Source organism: Echiichthys vipera, assembly GCF_963691815.1.
Source record: "Echiichthys vipera genome assembly, chromosome: 8".
Taxonomy (NCBI): domain Eukaryota; kingdom Metazoa; phylum Chordata; class Actinopteri; order Perciformes; family Trachinidae; genus Echiichthys; species Echiichthys vipera.
The window spans coordinates 5555360-5571332 of NC_139833.1; the positions used below are offsets into that span (position 1 = coordinate 5555360).

The 15973-nt window shown below is 43.5% G+C and overlaps 1 protein-coding gene across 8 annotated transcripts in view; it reads left to right on the forward strand.

Moving 5' to 3' along the window:
• The window catches only part of cspg5a (chondroitin sulfate proteoglycan 5a), a 57260-nt gene that overhangs the window by 9541 nt on the left and 31746 nt on the right, over nt 1–15973 (forward strand). For all 8 annotated transcript variants that reach the window (XM_083917907.1, XM_083917909.1, XM_083917911.1 and 5 more), the window contains exon 2: nt 12361–13339. In XM_083917907.1, coding sequence (XP_083774033.1) covers nt 12361–13339 — 979 coding nt within the window. The remainder of the gene's footprint in view (nt 1–12360; nt 13340–15973) is intronic.

A 15973-nucleotide genomic window follows, 5' to 3' on the forward strand; every position in this document is an offset into this window, starting at 1 on the left:
CCATCACACACACACATGCACACACCTGTCATGGCAACAAACCAGGTTCAGCAGAAAGACAGACAACTAGAGAAGAGGATTTATTTGGTTTCTCTTGTGGGATGAGTTTGCACAACTGTGTAAAATCAGATTGAAAAAAGACAATTAGAGGTGAACTGGTTTGTTCGTTAATCAATTTGCAGATCAAACGAAAAGTTAAACCTTTTTTTTTTGCTAAATGTCAAGAAATTCACCTGATAAAGCTTCTCAAATACGATTATATTAATATTTTCTGTGTCTTCTAAAGAATTAAACCAAATATCTTTGGGTTTTGACTCTTGGATAAAACAAGTAATTTGAGCTTTTAGAAACGGTGATGGGCATTTTTCAGTTTTTACTTATTAATGGAGAAAAAGGTGACACAGGAGGAGGGATATACCAATAAGAATTTTTTAGGGCCAATGCCAATATTGATTATCTTTTTTGATCAGCCTTAGCGGATGATCAATACGAACTGCCTGTTTTCTTGAGCCGATATTTGGAGCCAATACTACTTTTGCTCCCTCAATTTACATCATAGAAATCACACAGTGATGATCACAAATGTTAAGAGCCTCAATACTTAAAAAAAAGGAACGTTTATTAAACCTAAAAAAGGCGTCTCCGCAACACGGAGCTGCCTGTTGCGCCTGTCCACGCAGCAGCCCACATAGGCCGATGCTGATACACAGATATCGGCCGGCTGATGTATCGGTCTATCACTGCACAGATAGTTGTCCGCGCAGTAGCGGTTTCTTTTAACCAGGACCATGTTCCTTACCTGACCTCAACCGAGTCGTTCTTGTGCCTCGGTGTGCTCCAACAGAAGTACTTGCCAGATGGTTTATCAACCAAGTGCAACATTATAAAGAAAGGATTGTTCTAAAGTGTGTGTTACCACCATAATTAAAATCACAAATAAAACTATAAATCTGCACACCAAGGATCTCCAGTTCTTCCTAAGTCTGAGGACGAGCCTGGTGCTCAAAACATCAGCATTAACAGTATTTACTCTGTGCGTTTCTCTGATCCAGCGCCCATCCTATTAGACAGGGTGATGTGTGTGTCAGAGTGTAAAACACACGCACAGATACATACATACACACATGCAAACATGCTTACACACTTGAATTTTAATTGACTGACCGTTCAAAATCAGGTCACAAGGGAGAAAAAATGTAGATGCATGGATGCACATGTACAGTATGCATGCACTTAACATGCACACACTCAAAGTTTATGAGTGGGGATTATATGCATGGTCTCATATGTGCGCATGCATACACACCTGTCCGCACACATACACTATCTTATTTTTCAACCTCATAAAAGCACAGTTCTTCAAAGATAAACACATTATTATTAGGCGTGTGCGCGTGTGTGCGTGCGCGTGTGTTTCATGTGTGCTGATGCCGATCTTGTCGGGTTTTGCAGCGCCGCATCAGCTCTAGAGAGGCCGGGAGCGTTTCCAAGGCAACACATCCTTCCTCCATCCCACCACCTGTGGAGTCAGAAATGAAAGGATTTATGTGATGGGATGAGAGAGAAAGAGAGGAGGAGGAGGAGAAACAGAGACAGAAATACTCGGACAAACAGAGAAAAAAAAGAAAAGATGTGGAAGGATTTATTTGACGCAGAGGAGAGAGGGATGAAATTTATGAGATAACAAGGGGAGATGAGGAGGAAGTGATAAGATGGCGAGAAAGGAAAAAAGATGAATGAAAGAAGGAAAGATTGGGGAAGAGTGAGAGCAGCTGGTGTAAAATCGATGCCGAGGTTTTCAATTAGAGCCGATCGCAGACCTGTGCATTTCCTCTTTGTGTCGATATTAATGAGCAACGTTGAGTAAAGATGAAAAAGCCTCATGTCTTATTCATTAGTAAGTGTGGGAACGAGAAGGAGAGGTGTGTGTGTGTGTGTGTGTGTGTGTGTGTGTGTGTGTGTGTGTGTGTGTGTGTGTGTGTGTGTGTGTGTGTGTGTGTGTGTGTGTGTGTGTGTGTGTGTGTGTGTGTGTGTGTGTGTGTGTGTGTGTGTGTGTGTGTGTGTGTGTGTGTGTGTGTGTGTGTGTGTGTGTGTGTGTGTGTGGAGCTTCAGGTATTTGAAGCTAAAATCAATGAGAATGAGTTAAAGGGGGCTCTCACTCACTCTGCTTCATCTTCGTTCACGCGGCTTCACCGGTTCACTCAGTACGGACACTTTCAAATCATCTCTCCCGTGTGTTTGACGTCCACACGCGGCGAGAAATACAGGAAACTGAAATCAATTCTTTGGTTTTAAGAAGAAGGAAAAACCTGAACCAATGCTAACCGCTGTTGATGCCTAGTTCCTTTAATCTTTGTCGGTTTCTGTCATGGTTACAGGAACGTATTAGCTGGGCTGATCTTGAACATTTAATGATGTGCGTTCAGACTGAGGACAACATATAAGCAGATGATTCTTTAGTGTTCGTTTTCAGGAGACTGTTGACACGGTGATGTAGTGGTTAGCACTGTCGCCTCACAGCGAGAAGGTTCCCGGTTCTCTCCCCGGCTGGGGCCTTTCTGTGTGGAGTTTGCATGTTTTCCCCGTGTCTGCGTGGGTTTTCTCCGGGTTCTCCGGTTTCCTCCCACAGTCCAAAGACGTGCAGGTGTTTGGATCAATTGATGACTCTAAAATTGCCCGTAGGTGTAAATGGTTGTCTGTCTCTATGTGTCCCTGCGAAAGACTGGCATCCTGTCCAGGGTGGACCCCGCCTCACGCCCGATGTCAGCTGGGATCGGCTCCAGCCCCCCGCGTCCCCAACAGGGACAAGCGGTTGAAGATGAATGAATGAATGTCATCCCCCAAAAAGCTTATTCTGACCCATATCTGCGTGTATTGTGGTGGTGATTTGTTTGTGGTGGTAATAATTATGACTGAAGCAAAGGTGGAAGTCAGGAGACGTAGTGTAAAGAGTGACACAGTCTGTGTGTGTTTGTGTGTGTGTGTGGGTTGGGGGTGGGTTGATGGGTGTTTTAAATCAACACAGGATTTTAACCTGCAAGGGGGACAAGAAGTACCATCAACAACCTTTTATCTGGTCTTAACCATCACCTTTTGTTAGTCTCATATTACAATACTGTTTCACAGTGTTAAATAGAATGTAATATTATTTAGATATAAAACAAACACGTTAATGACATACGATGATACGTTCTGGGTCATGTACGTACTTACCTACCTACTTGAAATGACATAACAAACAAACCATGATCATATCCTACAAGTGACCAAGCTGTGACCAGAACGTGAAGGGCATGTTGATCTGCTGCCACTGCTGGGGTTGTTGATTTAGGAAATGCTCCTGTGGTTATTAGAAGGTGGGACATTTTGTTTACGTAAAAAACGTAAAAGAAAAATGCTGTGAAAGTGAGATTGAAAAAATCCAAAGGTAAACCTGATTAAAGCCAGATTAGAAGAAATGAGCAGCAGCCACGTGTGCAGTCGTCCCTCCCGCTCTGACCCTTTCACCTGTTTTCATCATTGACCGTTCTCACTCACTCATACCTAAAACACTGAAGACTGGCACCACTTTGCCTGTTTTTTTGGTTTGTTTTTAAGTGACTGCAACGAAACTTCGCATTAAATACTCACTAATTATCAAGAGTTACACCCTCAAACCCCAAAGTGAAGTCATGCATTTCGGTTAAACCAATTTTTCTGTCGTGCTTTTCAAACAGTGAGCACTTTTCTGCTCAGTATAGAAATGTGGGGTTTGATTTGTTTGCATAATACATTATGTTCATTGTAATTAATGAAATTAAAATGTATTTAAGGAGATTTCACTACCAAGAGCTATCAGATAGAGCCTCCATATCGTTTCTGCAGGAGTCTGTTATCTTTTGTTAACCCTTCTCCTTCCTGTCTGGGTCAGCACACTGGCTGGCGGGCCCTTACTGTCACGACCAATCAAGTCGGTCTTTAAAGTCTGTCACGGCCAATCAGAGGACCCCGGGTCTGTGGGTGGTTTGTTTTAGTGGCTTTCCCTCTCCAAACTGATCTGGGTTAAACAAAAGGCGAGGTCTGAGGGTCGGCAGCTCGCCAGCACAGGCTAACAACACTTGGCCTTGAGGCGCCATCACCCCCCAAACAATCAGTCTGTCACACACACACACACACACACACACACACACACACACACACACACACACACACACACACACACACACACACACACACACACACACACACGGAGACAAGCCAAACTCCTCTCATTATGACCATCCACACCCTCCACCAGAGGAGCTGGAAGCCACCCCAATTACCAGTCAGTTATACTGGCAACGAGACAACACACACACACACACACACACACACACACACACACACACACACACACACACACACACACACACACACCAATACAAACAAAGTCACAGATGAGCAGTTTAAGGAATCTCTTTATGTAATACTGTTTGAGTGCCTCATGTTAAGTGGGAGGGAAACAAACAAAGACTCTTTTATTCCATCAATTGTGTCTCATTTGGGTCTCAGCTCATGGACCCAGACTGAGACTGAGACCCAGAACAGATTCATCCTGACTCGACCTGACCCCGACCCTGCCCGCTGATGTCCAGTCTGCCTCGTCTGTGTCCCTAATGGGGTAAAAGACGCTGGTCATTGTGAATTTAGCGAGGCTTGCATTTAATATGCCCTTAAAAAACAGTTTGTTTTACCATCTTAGCATATATTTTTTTACTCCTTGATTGTTATTTTGTTTTAAATAGACAAAGAAACAAATGACTTCCCCCTCAAAATGTGTTAAAAGTGGCTGCTTGTGTCCACGACAATACACGTAACATAGTGCCTGTGGAGAGTAGGGCTATGTCCGAGCCTTCTGGGCTGTCGCAAAGGGGCTCAGCTGCGCGTTAGTGGCAAATGATCGATTAACGAGCGTCAACTAAAAAAGTCCAAATGAGCATCCGCAGTTTAAAGTTTCATAAAACAAGGGACCTTGAATGTATTTAGATATCAAAGACTTGCAGCTTGACAGACACGCATTACTTCATTCTGTATGGGCTGTATATTTTTCTACAAACATAGTGCGTCAGCTCGAGCTGCTGTGTGCCGGTGTGATGCGGAATTGACTGCGTGGAGCTTCCGCAGTGCTTTCACAGTTGCTCCTAAACCAGCTGTCCGTCAAAAGAGCCTTCCTCGTTAATCCAATTAGGCTAATGAGGCAGCGAAAGCCGGGCAACTCAATTTAATTGGAGCTCAGTCCGGAGATGCACAGTGAGGAATCTGGCGGACTGACACGTCCACCTGAGTTCTGATGAGTGAATGTGTGTATCGGCCTGTGTGTGTGTTTATGTTTGATTTACTGTTGTTTCGGTGTCAGTAGAGGAAAAGTTAGGGGCTCGCCAAAGTCATACAGATTCTGGCCACCGTGAATGTCCTCAAATAAGTATTTCAATCTGGACCAAAGTGCTGCAACCGACGTTGACATCCTGGAGATCAGAGTTACATAGATAGATTTTTCTTGTAATGGGAGACTCGCTCAGCTGAGTTGGTTTCCTGCTTTCTTGTTCCACCCGGACTCCACCTCTATTTACCCAGAACTGGCTTTAAGGGCTCCAAAGAAACGCCAAAAATGAAGCAATGGGAAAATCCAGTTTTTATAACGTCCTGTCAATAACGTGAGGGCGAGGTCACAGAGATGATTAATGCTTTCGTAATAGAAGGTTTTACACTTGTACTCTGCTACATTTTTGTGGAAAATGAGACTTTTTACTGCACTAAATGAACAGTTTGAGTTACTCTCTATGTATAGGAGAATTTTGCTGATTTAAGTCCCACCTTGCTCACTTTAATGCCTCACTCATTATCATCTAATAATATAATATATTATATTCTGAAATGGGCCGTTCTGCATAATGAGTACTAGTGTTGGGTGATGGGATGAATATATCGACCACATTTTTTTTTACTAATTAAATGTTATGGTCAGAGGAACGAGCCACTGCTCCGTGCCCCTCGACAGCTGCTCATCAGACTGAGCCGTTATATTTTCAAATCTCACTCCATGAATTTCCCGATGATTCGCCGAGTACAATGGCTGTTTCTTTTTGTCTGGTGGCGGCTGTTTCTTTTCACATTTAGCTCTGTGTGAATCAAGGGTTTATTTGGACCAAACCAGAGTTGGTGACAGTTGGAACGGTGGAAAGACAAAGTAAGCTTGGATGAAGTGTGTTTTTGAGTCAGTTGGCGAGGTAATAAACTCACGTCTTAGTTTAGTTTGTTAACCTCGAGTTCAGAGCGTGTACGGTTGTATTTTTCTGTTTCAAACTGTTCCTTGACATTTGTTAATTAGCTGTGCTCAGTGCTCGAACACCACACCGCCACACACACACACACACACACACACCTGGGCAGATATATTGTCATTCACCGGTTGCTAGGTTGACGGTGGCCGGTTGGAAAATTTTTAACATATCACCCAATCCTAATGAGTACTTTAAGATTTTGACTGCAGGGCTTTTACCTATAACTGAGTATTTTTACACTCCAGATCTGAGTACTTCTTCCTCCACTGCTAACATGCCTGTTAACATGCTCAGTGATGATTCAACACACTCAGGTCACACTGCTCAATCTCACACAAACGGCCTATCACCTCAACAAATGACGTCTGCAAAAGCCATGCAGTGTTGGCCTCTTGCACCAGGACCATTGTACTGTAATCAAACCCAAGTGAAGCAGGGTGGCAGTGATCAGACCACTGATAGCAGACAGTGCAGAGAGGATTGAGGATCTCTGTAGAGAGTGTTCCCCTCGGGTACAGACAGACTGTCAGAGTGGGAGTAAAAGTCCAAAAGTCTTTAACAGACCATGAAAGCATCTCACTCTGTCACCATCTCTCCTCATCCCTCGCTTTGTCACGTCCTCCCTCAGTTTTTCTTTCTGGCTTTTTCTCTGATGATGCGTCGCTTCTCCCTGTTCCCTTGTAACCATCTCTCCTCACCACCCCCCGTCATTCTCTCTGGTTATGTTGCAGCCATTTCGGTTCTGTTTTCCAGTCTGTGCTGTTTCTATTGATCAGTCTTGTTGCAGCTGGAGGAGGAGGAGGAAGAGTAGTTAGTTGTGTTGAAGGCTGACCGCCATCCCCGGGAGATTCACCCAAATGCTGCGCTCATCTGGGACAAACTGTCACTTAATGAGTGTATTGCTGTCAGGTGTCTTCGTGTGCAATAAAAAGCAAACAAAGACGAGTGACTGTTTTTTTAATGCTTAAGAGAGAGGCGGATATTCACGGTCTGAAATCCTGATTTCCTGGTGAGCATCAAGCATTCAGTGTGTAAAATGCCTCTGTGTAGTTGAAGTAAAGCCTATTTTTTTTACCCTGTGTATGTGTGTGTGTGTGTGAGCGGGGTTTTGTAAATATTATCCAGGGTTGCTCAGTTGATGTGTTAAACAGGAGTGGATTGTGTGGACTGCTGAAAGGATTAGCCCTCGAACGACCCCGGCTTCAAAGATGCATCCCGCTGCTGCTGCGCCAGAAAATAAAACCTTCAATAACCTGAAACCTTCCACCTGTCAAACGCCTCGTGGCTCAAGTGACAGCCTCCGAGAATGATGACGGGGAAGGGTTTGATGAAACCGTAACATGCACGTATTCATAATGAATATCTATAGATCAGTGTTTATTCAGGAAACGCTTTGGAGGCATGCTCTTTATCAGCACTGTCCTTTATATTTTTAAGTTGACACAATTCAAATATGTGACCCTCATCACTAGCGAGAGGAGCAGCCACGAAACCTTGCTCAAGAAAACTATGACAATAGATGCTGAGGGAATAACATGCAGGCTTTCCCACCCCGGATTAAATCACCCTGCAGCAGCAGAAGAGATGTTTTATTATATACAATGAGTCATCGCACTGAAGATCAGAACTCATTTCTTAAACATGGAAAATAGAAGCTGAGCCAATAAGACCCAGATGCAGCTTATATGATTTTGGTTTAGCATTGCAAAGGCCACATTGCTCCTACTGGTGCTAACTCTTAAGTTCCTGGGATCATTTTGTTGTGGCGAACATCTGATTTTCATGTGAGAGTCAAAGATGAAAGGTCAGTTCTTTCACACAGAAATCACAGAAATCCTTTATCAGCGTTTCTATCTAATAAAAGCAAAAGATGCCAAATGAATCCATCAAAGGAAAAGTAAGGAGGCTGATTTGTCCTCTCTGTTACACTCAAAAGACCAGAATACGATTAAATCACATGATAGGTTCAATTTGAATGTTCACTTCCTCTTAACACATCGTCGGCTCAGCGTGTTTCCTACAGTAAGGCTGAGAGAGATCTACTGAATTGGCATATGACGATGTCCACAGTGAAGCATCGCATTAGCTTTTAAAAGAACTCCTACTCCTATAAAGGTACTGTAATTAGAATTTCTGATTACCCGTTTGAATTAGTTTGAACGAATCATATTTGACTTTGGATTTGATTTTGAAGTTTTAGTATCTCAGCAAAATGATGCAGAAATCTCTCACTAATTCAAATTTAAAAAAGGATTTTGATGTCGGAATGATGTCATCATCCTGTAACGATTATTGAAATGCTTCATGTCCACAGAAGCGTTTATTTCCCCGCCTTCTAGTAGCGTGGCGCCGAGTTATGAGCGATGGATTGTCGAGTTTCCCGCTGCTCATTTGTGTAAAGTTCAGCAAATTTATGCAAATCACGGGCGTCCAACGCGAGTTGCAGCCTATCTCTCAAAGAGACAAACTCTTGTTGATTCAAAATTCAGATTCAGCTGCTTATTTCTTGCATAAAATGTTTTCAGAAATTCATTTTGTGTCTATTTTCAGTTGTAGTTGTTATTTTCGAGTGTGAAATGCTGGGAATTGGGGTGAAAACACCCCTGTGGACATCTACCAGTTCTGTCTTCATACAAGGCTAAAAATGTCTTTGTTTTTGTTCTTTTCCTGGGTTGTTCTGCTGCAGTTTAATAAGTGATGAGTTATTAGATTGTTGGCTTACTATTTGAGGGTGTGTACCTTAGTTTGCTTCCAAATAAGACATCACGTCATGTGAGTCATACTACTTTTTGGTGGAGGTCACAATGAATGATAAACTACCGGCTGTGTAAACGGAGACTCACTGAGAGTTGAGAAAACATTTAGAGATGGACAGATTAGAGTCCCGCAGGGTCGGGGATCAGAGCTTATCGTCTGTCAGCGGAGATCCTCACAGATATCCTCGCATATGCCATTTGGTGGAGGCTGTTTACCAAAGCTCCTTAAATGACCACGAGTCCGCGCATTCTTTCCCAGTGGGTGATCAGGGCGTCACAGAAAACCTGACGTGGTCATCTCGCATCTCCACCGTGGTTGATTAAGCTCAGAGAGTGCTTTTATTAGTTGATTAGTATTTTTCTAAGGACATTTATGAAAGCAGAATCCCCCTACCAGGTTCGTTTTACAGAAAGAAAGCATCCTGACTGGAAACATCGCAAACTGGTACGGGATGTGCGCGTAAGAGAGGAGGACTCTTAAACCTACCCAGAACATTATTGCATCCATCGATCAGTGATATGAGGCGCTGTGCCTTCCACCCCAGCAACAGCCGCTTCATCCTGCTGTCGTCTGGCAAATGATACAGAAATGTACGCTGTTGTACCACCATGGCGTGACTATGGCAGCTTCCTTTCTCAGTTTTGTTTTATTAAACACCATTTGTGAATAATATCAGGGTGTCAGAGCTATAAGTGTAATTTTACAGCAATGACTTGGACCTCTGTCCCCGTAAAAGACTAATAAAAAGGGACTTGTAGGCTAAAAATAAAAAAAAATAGCTAATTAGGGACCATTTACACCAGCGCACCGGATTCTGGTTCGCTTTCCTCCCTTGGTGCTTTTCATTTGGACATGTGTGAACACATTACCCAGAAACAACTGGACCAAGACCCTTTCAAGGGGGTGGTCTCAGTCCAGGTTAAATGAACTGTGGAGTGGTCCATTTGTGGTGGCAAAGTGATCCAACTCAACCACCAGCTGTACTCCGTTAGTTTGAGCTAAACAGTTCCTGTGTGCTTTGCATTCTGGGATGCAGCGGCACAGACACAGTACAGTAGCAGTAGTAGTAGCAGTAGTAGTAGTAGCAGCAGTAGTAGTAGTAGCAGTAGTAGTAGTAGTAGCAGTAGTAGTAGTAGTGGTAGTAGTAGTAGTAGTAGCAGCAGTAGTAGCAGTAGTAGTAGTAGTGGTAGTAGTAGTAGTAGTAGCAGCAGTAGTAGTAGTAGCAGTAGTAGTAGTAGCAGTAGTAGTGGTAGTAGTAGTAGTAGTAGTAGCAGCAGTAGTAGTAGTAGTAGTAGTAGTAGCAGCAGTAGTAGTAGTGGTAGTAGTAGTAGTAGCAGCAGCAGTAGTAGTAGTAGTAGCAGTAGTAGTAGTAGTAGCAGTAGTAGTAGTAGTAGCAGTAGCAGTAGCAGTAGTAGTAGCAGTAGTAGTAGTAGTAGTAGTAGTAGCAGTAGTAGTAGTAGTAGCAGTAGTAGTAGCAGTAGCAGTAGTAGTAGCAGTAGTAGTAGTAGTAGTAGTAGTAGCAGTAGTAGTAGTAGTAGTAGTAGTAGTAGTAGTAGCAGTAGTAGTAGTAGTAGCAGTAGTAGTAGCAGTAGCAGTAGTAGTAGCAGTAGTAGCAGTAGTAGTAGTAGTAGTAGTAGTAGCAGTAGTAGTAGTAGCAGTAGTAGTAGTAGCAGCAGTAGTAGTAGTAGCAGCAGTAGTAGTAGTAGTAGTAGTAGCAGTAGTAGTGGTAGTGGTAGTGGTAGTAGTAGTAGTAGTAGCAGCAGCTAGATGGAGAATTGCATAGCAACGTTTATCTCACAGAAATATGCCCCAGTCCAGAACACAGGGCTCTCTTCTTGTATTTTCTTCCTTGCTCTCGCCTCAGACACACCTGAGCAATAAACACAGTAAACATTCTTGTGTGGTTTGTAGAGATGCACCTTGGTTTCGCCTCAGTTTTTCTCTGTGTGAAAAGAAACTGAACCAAACAGAGATTCGTAGCAGATCACGGACTATAGGTGTAACAACAATTGTGCTGCCATCATTATAAACAGTCTCTTGTGTCATCTTCACATATTTAAAGCTTTCTTACTGTACTTATTGTTGAGACGCTACCTTGTCTGTGTCTCCTTAAAATCATCCCAGGGAACCCCCAAAATCTGCCTAATCCCTCCCTCTCGTACCACGTAATCCGTAATCCCAGCTCCTCACCATTCAAGAACATTAGTGTATTATTCCTTTAATCCAAAGGGGGAGCAGACATAAAGCAGCTTTTTTGCATGACTCAGCGGGCCACCCCCGGATGAAGTAATCGACCAGAGGATAAGTATACAGCCAATCACGTCTCGTTTTAAATGGTTTCGCCCGTCAGGTTCAATGCCAGACTCCTTGAGCCTACTCTGCTGGCCCCATAATGCAGAGAGACTTCAGCTTGTGATGTCATTGTGTGGAAAATGTCTTTGGAAAGAGAGAACGGAACCGCGTGGCGATTATATGTGTGTGTTTGTGTTTATAGTTCAGATACAAACAAGAGCAGATGTCGCATCCAACAGCCATGTGCCGTGCATTTGCAGTTATTCTTACAAAATGTCTGCTTGTATTCCCATTTACATTTGAAACTCTCGTGATCAGATTTGTTCTCTATGTGTATGAGATATAAGTGAGTAGGCATTGCACTTACAGCACTGTGATGAATTGAAATGTCTTTACTTATGGGTAACTAGAAAGATGGGGCTATTTTTTACCGCTCTGTCCTCATCCACTTTATTTTCAGACCCTGGATTGTTGAATTTTTCATAGTAATGGTTTGCTGCATCTGACTTCATGGTGGTTTGTGTGGGATCAGCGTTTTCCCTACTGCTCGCTGCACAGAAGTTCATTTTTCTACAGTTAAAGCTGTGTGCATGTCTGAGCAGTTTTATTTGTCGTTCATGTACACTAACACTTTCAAAGTCATCATCTCCATAGAAAAACAGACTTTCCTTCCTGAGAATAATCACTTTTTTCTTATATGGGTAAATTGAAAACAGGAACTGCGAAAAGCTAATTCATAATACCTTTAATGGCACAGATTTACTAGAATGTAATCAAATGTTGGCTCATGCTGAATCCATACCAACATCACACCTCCAAACCCCACACTTTATGGGAACTGTGGTTCCAAAATTTAGTGCATCATTAAATAAAGAAGTAAGGTAAAGAAGTGCAGCTCTGATTTTTTACTTTTCTGACAGGAGGTGTTAGGAGACAGTTGTCAGACTTTGGACCAGAACATTTCTTGCACTTATATTTGTACTAAGAAGCTTTTTCTCTTGTGTGTTTGTAGGAAACGTTGGGACCAATGCCACTGATCCGGACAGCGCAGCCAATGTTACCTCCTTGCTTAGCGAGGAGGAGGGGCCTGGCAAGGTCAATGAGGCTGTCGTTGCAGTTACGGGAACGAGCAGCTCCGCCAGTCCAGACACTGTGACCATGAGGGCGGGCCGGATCCCCCGCGCGGGCGAGGACGACGATCAAAGCAGTGGCATGTTCGCTGAAACGATGATACCTGCATTGGAAGAAGTGGGTGTGGCTGCACCGCCCCAACTCAGCCCTGATTCGGCTGAGACGGAGCACCTGCTGCCTAGCAACCCACGTGGACAGGACGTCATGGAGAGCGAGGAGGAGGAGGAGGATGAGGAGCGTCTGCCGCACACCGACCCACCTTGGATCCATGCCAAGGACACAGCCGTGTTTGACCTGGATCGCCTCTTCACCACCACCACCGCCCAGCCCTTGGCCCCCACCAACCCTGCTAGTCCCGACGTCCTTCATGTGGACTTCTTCGATCCCTCCTCTCGTGGGCGTGACCTTGACCTGGCCCAACCCTCTCCTTCATCACTGGCCCATGAGCTGCAGGGAGGTGACCAGACATCCTGGGCTATGCCGGACAACTATGACTACCTCACACCCTACGAGGATGGCGTGTCCCCCACTGCTGATGAGTACACCTACAGCACCACGACTGATGCCTATGAGAGTGACGAAGATCTCCGGTCTCCGGCTCGCTCCAAGCCCCGGGCCCCAGGGTCTGGCTCCTTCATCCCTGGGGAAGTACTTCCTGGCGCAGGATCTCCGGTACCAAACGTCCCTGCGGCGGCTCCTCCAGCGTCTTCACCGGTGGATGGTTCAGACGGGATGGGTGGATGCCGTGTGGGCTTTCAGATGGTGAACGGAAGTTGCCGCTCACCCTGCGACATGCTGCCCAACTACTGCTTCAACGGGGGACAGTGTTACCTGCTTGAGGGCATGGGAGTCTTCTGCAGGTACGATGCAATCATAAACACACAGAATACACTGTACATTAACAAAACAAGTAATAGAAATACTCAGGCCTTGACTTTGCAAGTGATCTATCTAAATCTAACTTAATATATGAAACAGTACTCCTTATGACTTCAGAGCTCACCTTAAAATCATCAAGTTGAGACATTTTCCTGAGTATCAAGGGTAAACCAGGTCGTCGCTATCTGTACACATTAGATTGTAAAATATAATGGACATAGCTTCCTGGGCCTGAAAAGTGAAGCCAATGCAGAAGTGCCTTAAACCTGCATTCTTAATGTCCAGCAGGAGGCGACCTGTCGATCAGGACCGAGATTTAGCGATACATATCCTCGGCACTGTTGACAGTAAAATATCTGTGAACTTGTTTTTGGGTGTTTGTGTTTAAGTCTTAAGACATTGACCCTCACTTCATCAGAGTTGATTGTGACATTTTGTCGACTCAAAATGTCTCCATAAGAGTTCAGTTGTTGCACTTTGCTAATCAAGCTAGCTAGCCAAGGCTAGCTTTAGCTGGTAGTTTAAGGGAATAATTTTGAACCAGCTCTGTATCGCTGCAGAACATGCAGATGAACGGCACCGGGAGTTCCCTGTTTGCAATAGTCCAGCGGATGAATTGCGTTAGCAGGTGGTAGTTGGTAAATGTATCCTTCTTTAGAGTTCGGCTTAGTGCTTCTCCTCAGCTCCGCCCTCTTGTCCAAATTTGGTCATTTGTGGCTCTAAAATACCAAGTTGGCGATGATCAAATGCCAAACTTCTGGCGTCAGAACTGTAATACACAAACCAATGGGTGACGTTGCGGTGGCTACGTCCATTATATTTTTTACAGTCTATGTGTGCTCATGCATGGTTACAGTGGTGACATAAATTGCTAGAAGCTTATTCATCATTACTTTTAATTTGGCAGATTTACCAAAATTAGAAATTAAATATATAGAAAATGTATACCGGGAGCTTACAGCTAACTTACTCCATGGCAACAACCTGTTTGCATCACCCAAGGACCATATCCCAGGACCATATCCATATATGACATATTCATACATACAACGGAAAAAAAAACAATTGAACAATTGAAAACTGGCTTTTTGGAGGATGGTCTTACACTATTGACACAACTGTTAACATGGTTATTATATTGCTGACACTCATTCTCACTACATTCTCATTTGTAGTGAGTTCAAACTCTGTGTCTCTTATGAGTCAGAGTAAGAGTAATTCAAAACTGAGCAAATACTCTGTCTGGGGTTCAAAGGGTTGATCAAGAGAAAATCAAAGGAAGATTTAAAAAATCTTTTCCTGCTGTAAAACAAAACAACAACAAGGCATTGCAGCTGTGTTAGGCTTCATCAAGGTCGTTCATTTGCATTTATAATCACTGATAAATATGTTCTGCAGCATCCAGGGTGGCTTCCACAGAGCAATCAGACACCAGTGCGTAAAATACAATCTTATGTCAGTTGATGTACATGCACCCTGACATTCTAGATTTAGGGAGTTAGTTTGTGCAGGAACATGTGGAAAAGTTCAGCGCAGAATAGAAAGCAACAAGTTATTGCTCTTTTTTTAACGAGAGAGCTTTATTGGGAAATGTTCTTCTGCCAGGCTGTACGCTGAGATTGGGTCTTTCCTTTGTCATGCAAACTGCACACAGACACAAACACACATTATTGTATTATTGTATTGTGCAAGCACATGCACAGACACTCAATAACATGGTTTTCTTAGCTTACACTCATAAACGATCACTGATGTCTATGTTGATATTATGTTCATATGCTCCCTGCCTATTGTTGAACACTTCCAGGCATTAGCAACAAACTGCAGTGACGACTTTCCTCAATACTCCATCCAATAGGGTTGCCGTGACGCTAAATCTAGGTGGAGGTCAAAAGTCAGATGGATTAAGAGATACATTTATGAAAATATGGTGTAAGCCACAGAGTAGTTCCAGCTCAATATGAGTCCTCTGGCAATACATCTGAAAGTCAACAATCACAGTGCATCTGCGGCTCAAAATGTCCTGATCTGTGATGAGAACAGCTACACTTCACATCACATCAGCATGCAGAGTTCAGGATTAGAGCTGCTGCAGATGGGGGAAGGATGATATGTGCTCCGTCCGATAGCTTTTCTGATTTCTAATATTGTGTTATCGCGGAACTGATGATGTTTATGGTTTTTATTGAATGAAATATGAAGGGATGAGAACCAAACCTGCGTTAAGAAGCTGCAGTCATACAGAATCACTCGTCTGCATTTAGACAAAAAGTGATTCATTTTCATTACTCTGACCTTTGAAACAATTTCTCCTCTCCGATCCACAGAATATTACATACTGTTTAACACTGTTAACGTCAAGTTAACTGCTAACATGCTAACAAGCTGCGAACATACCCCATAAGAGTGCCCTCTTGGAGGCCCTGCAAAGATAAAATATGATAAACTGACCTCTAGGGTGTCCTTAAAATGGACAAAACATGATTTAGTGCAATATGGCTTTCATTTATGCTAGAAAGCTTTTTGCTGAAGCTCCACCACATGCAGCTGGTGCCCCTTTTTTATTTTATTCACCGCTGCACCCTCACACTCTGGATTGTACATCATTTAATGCA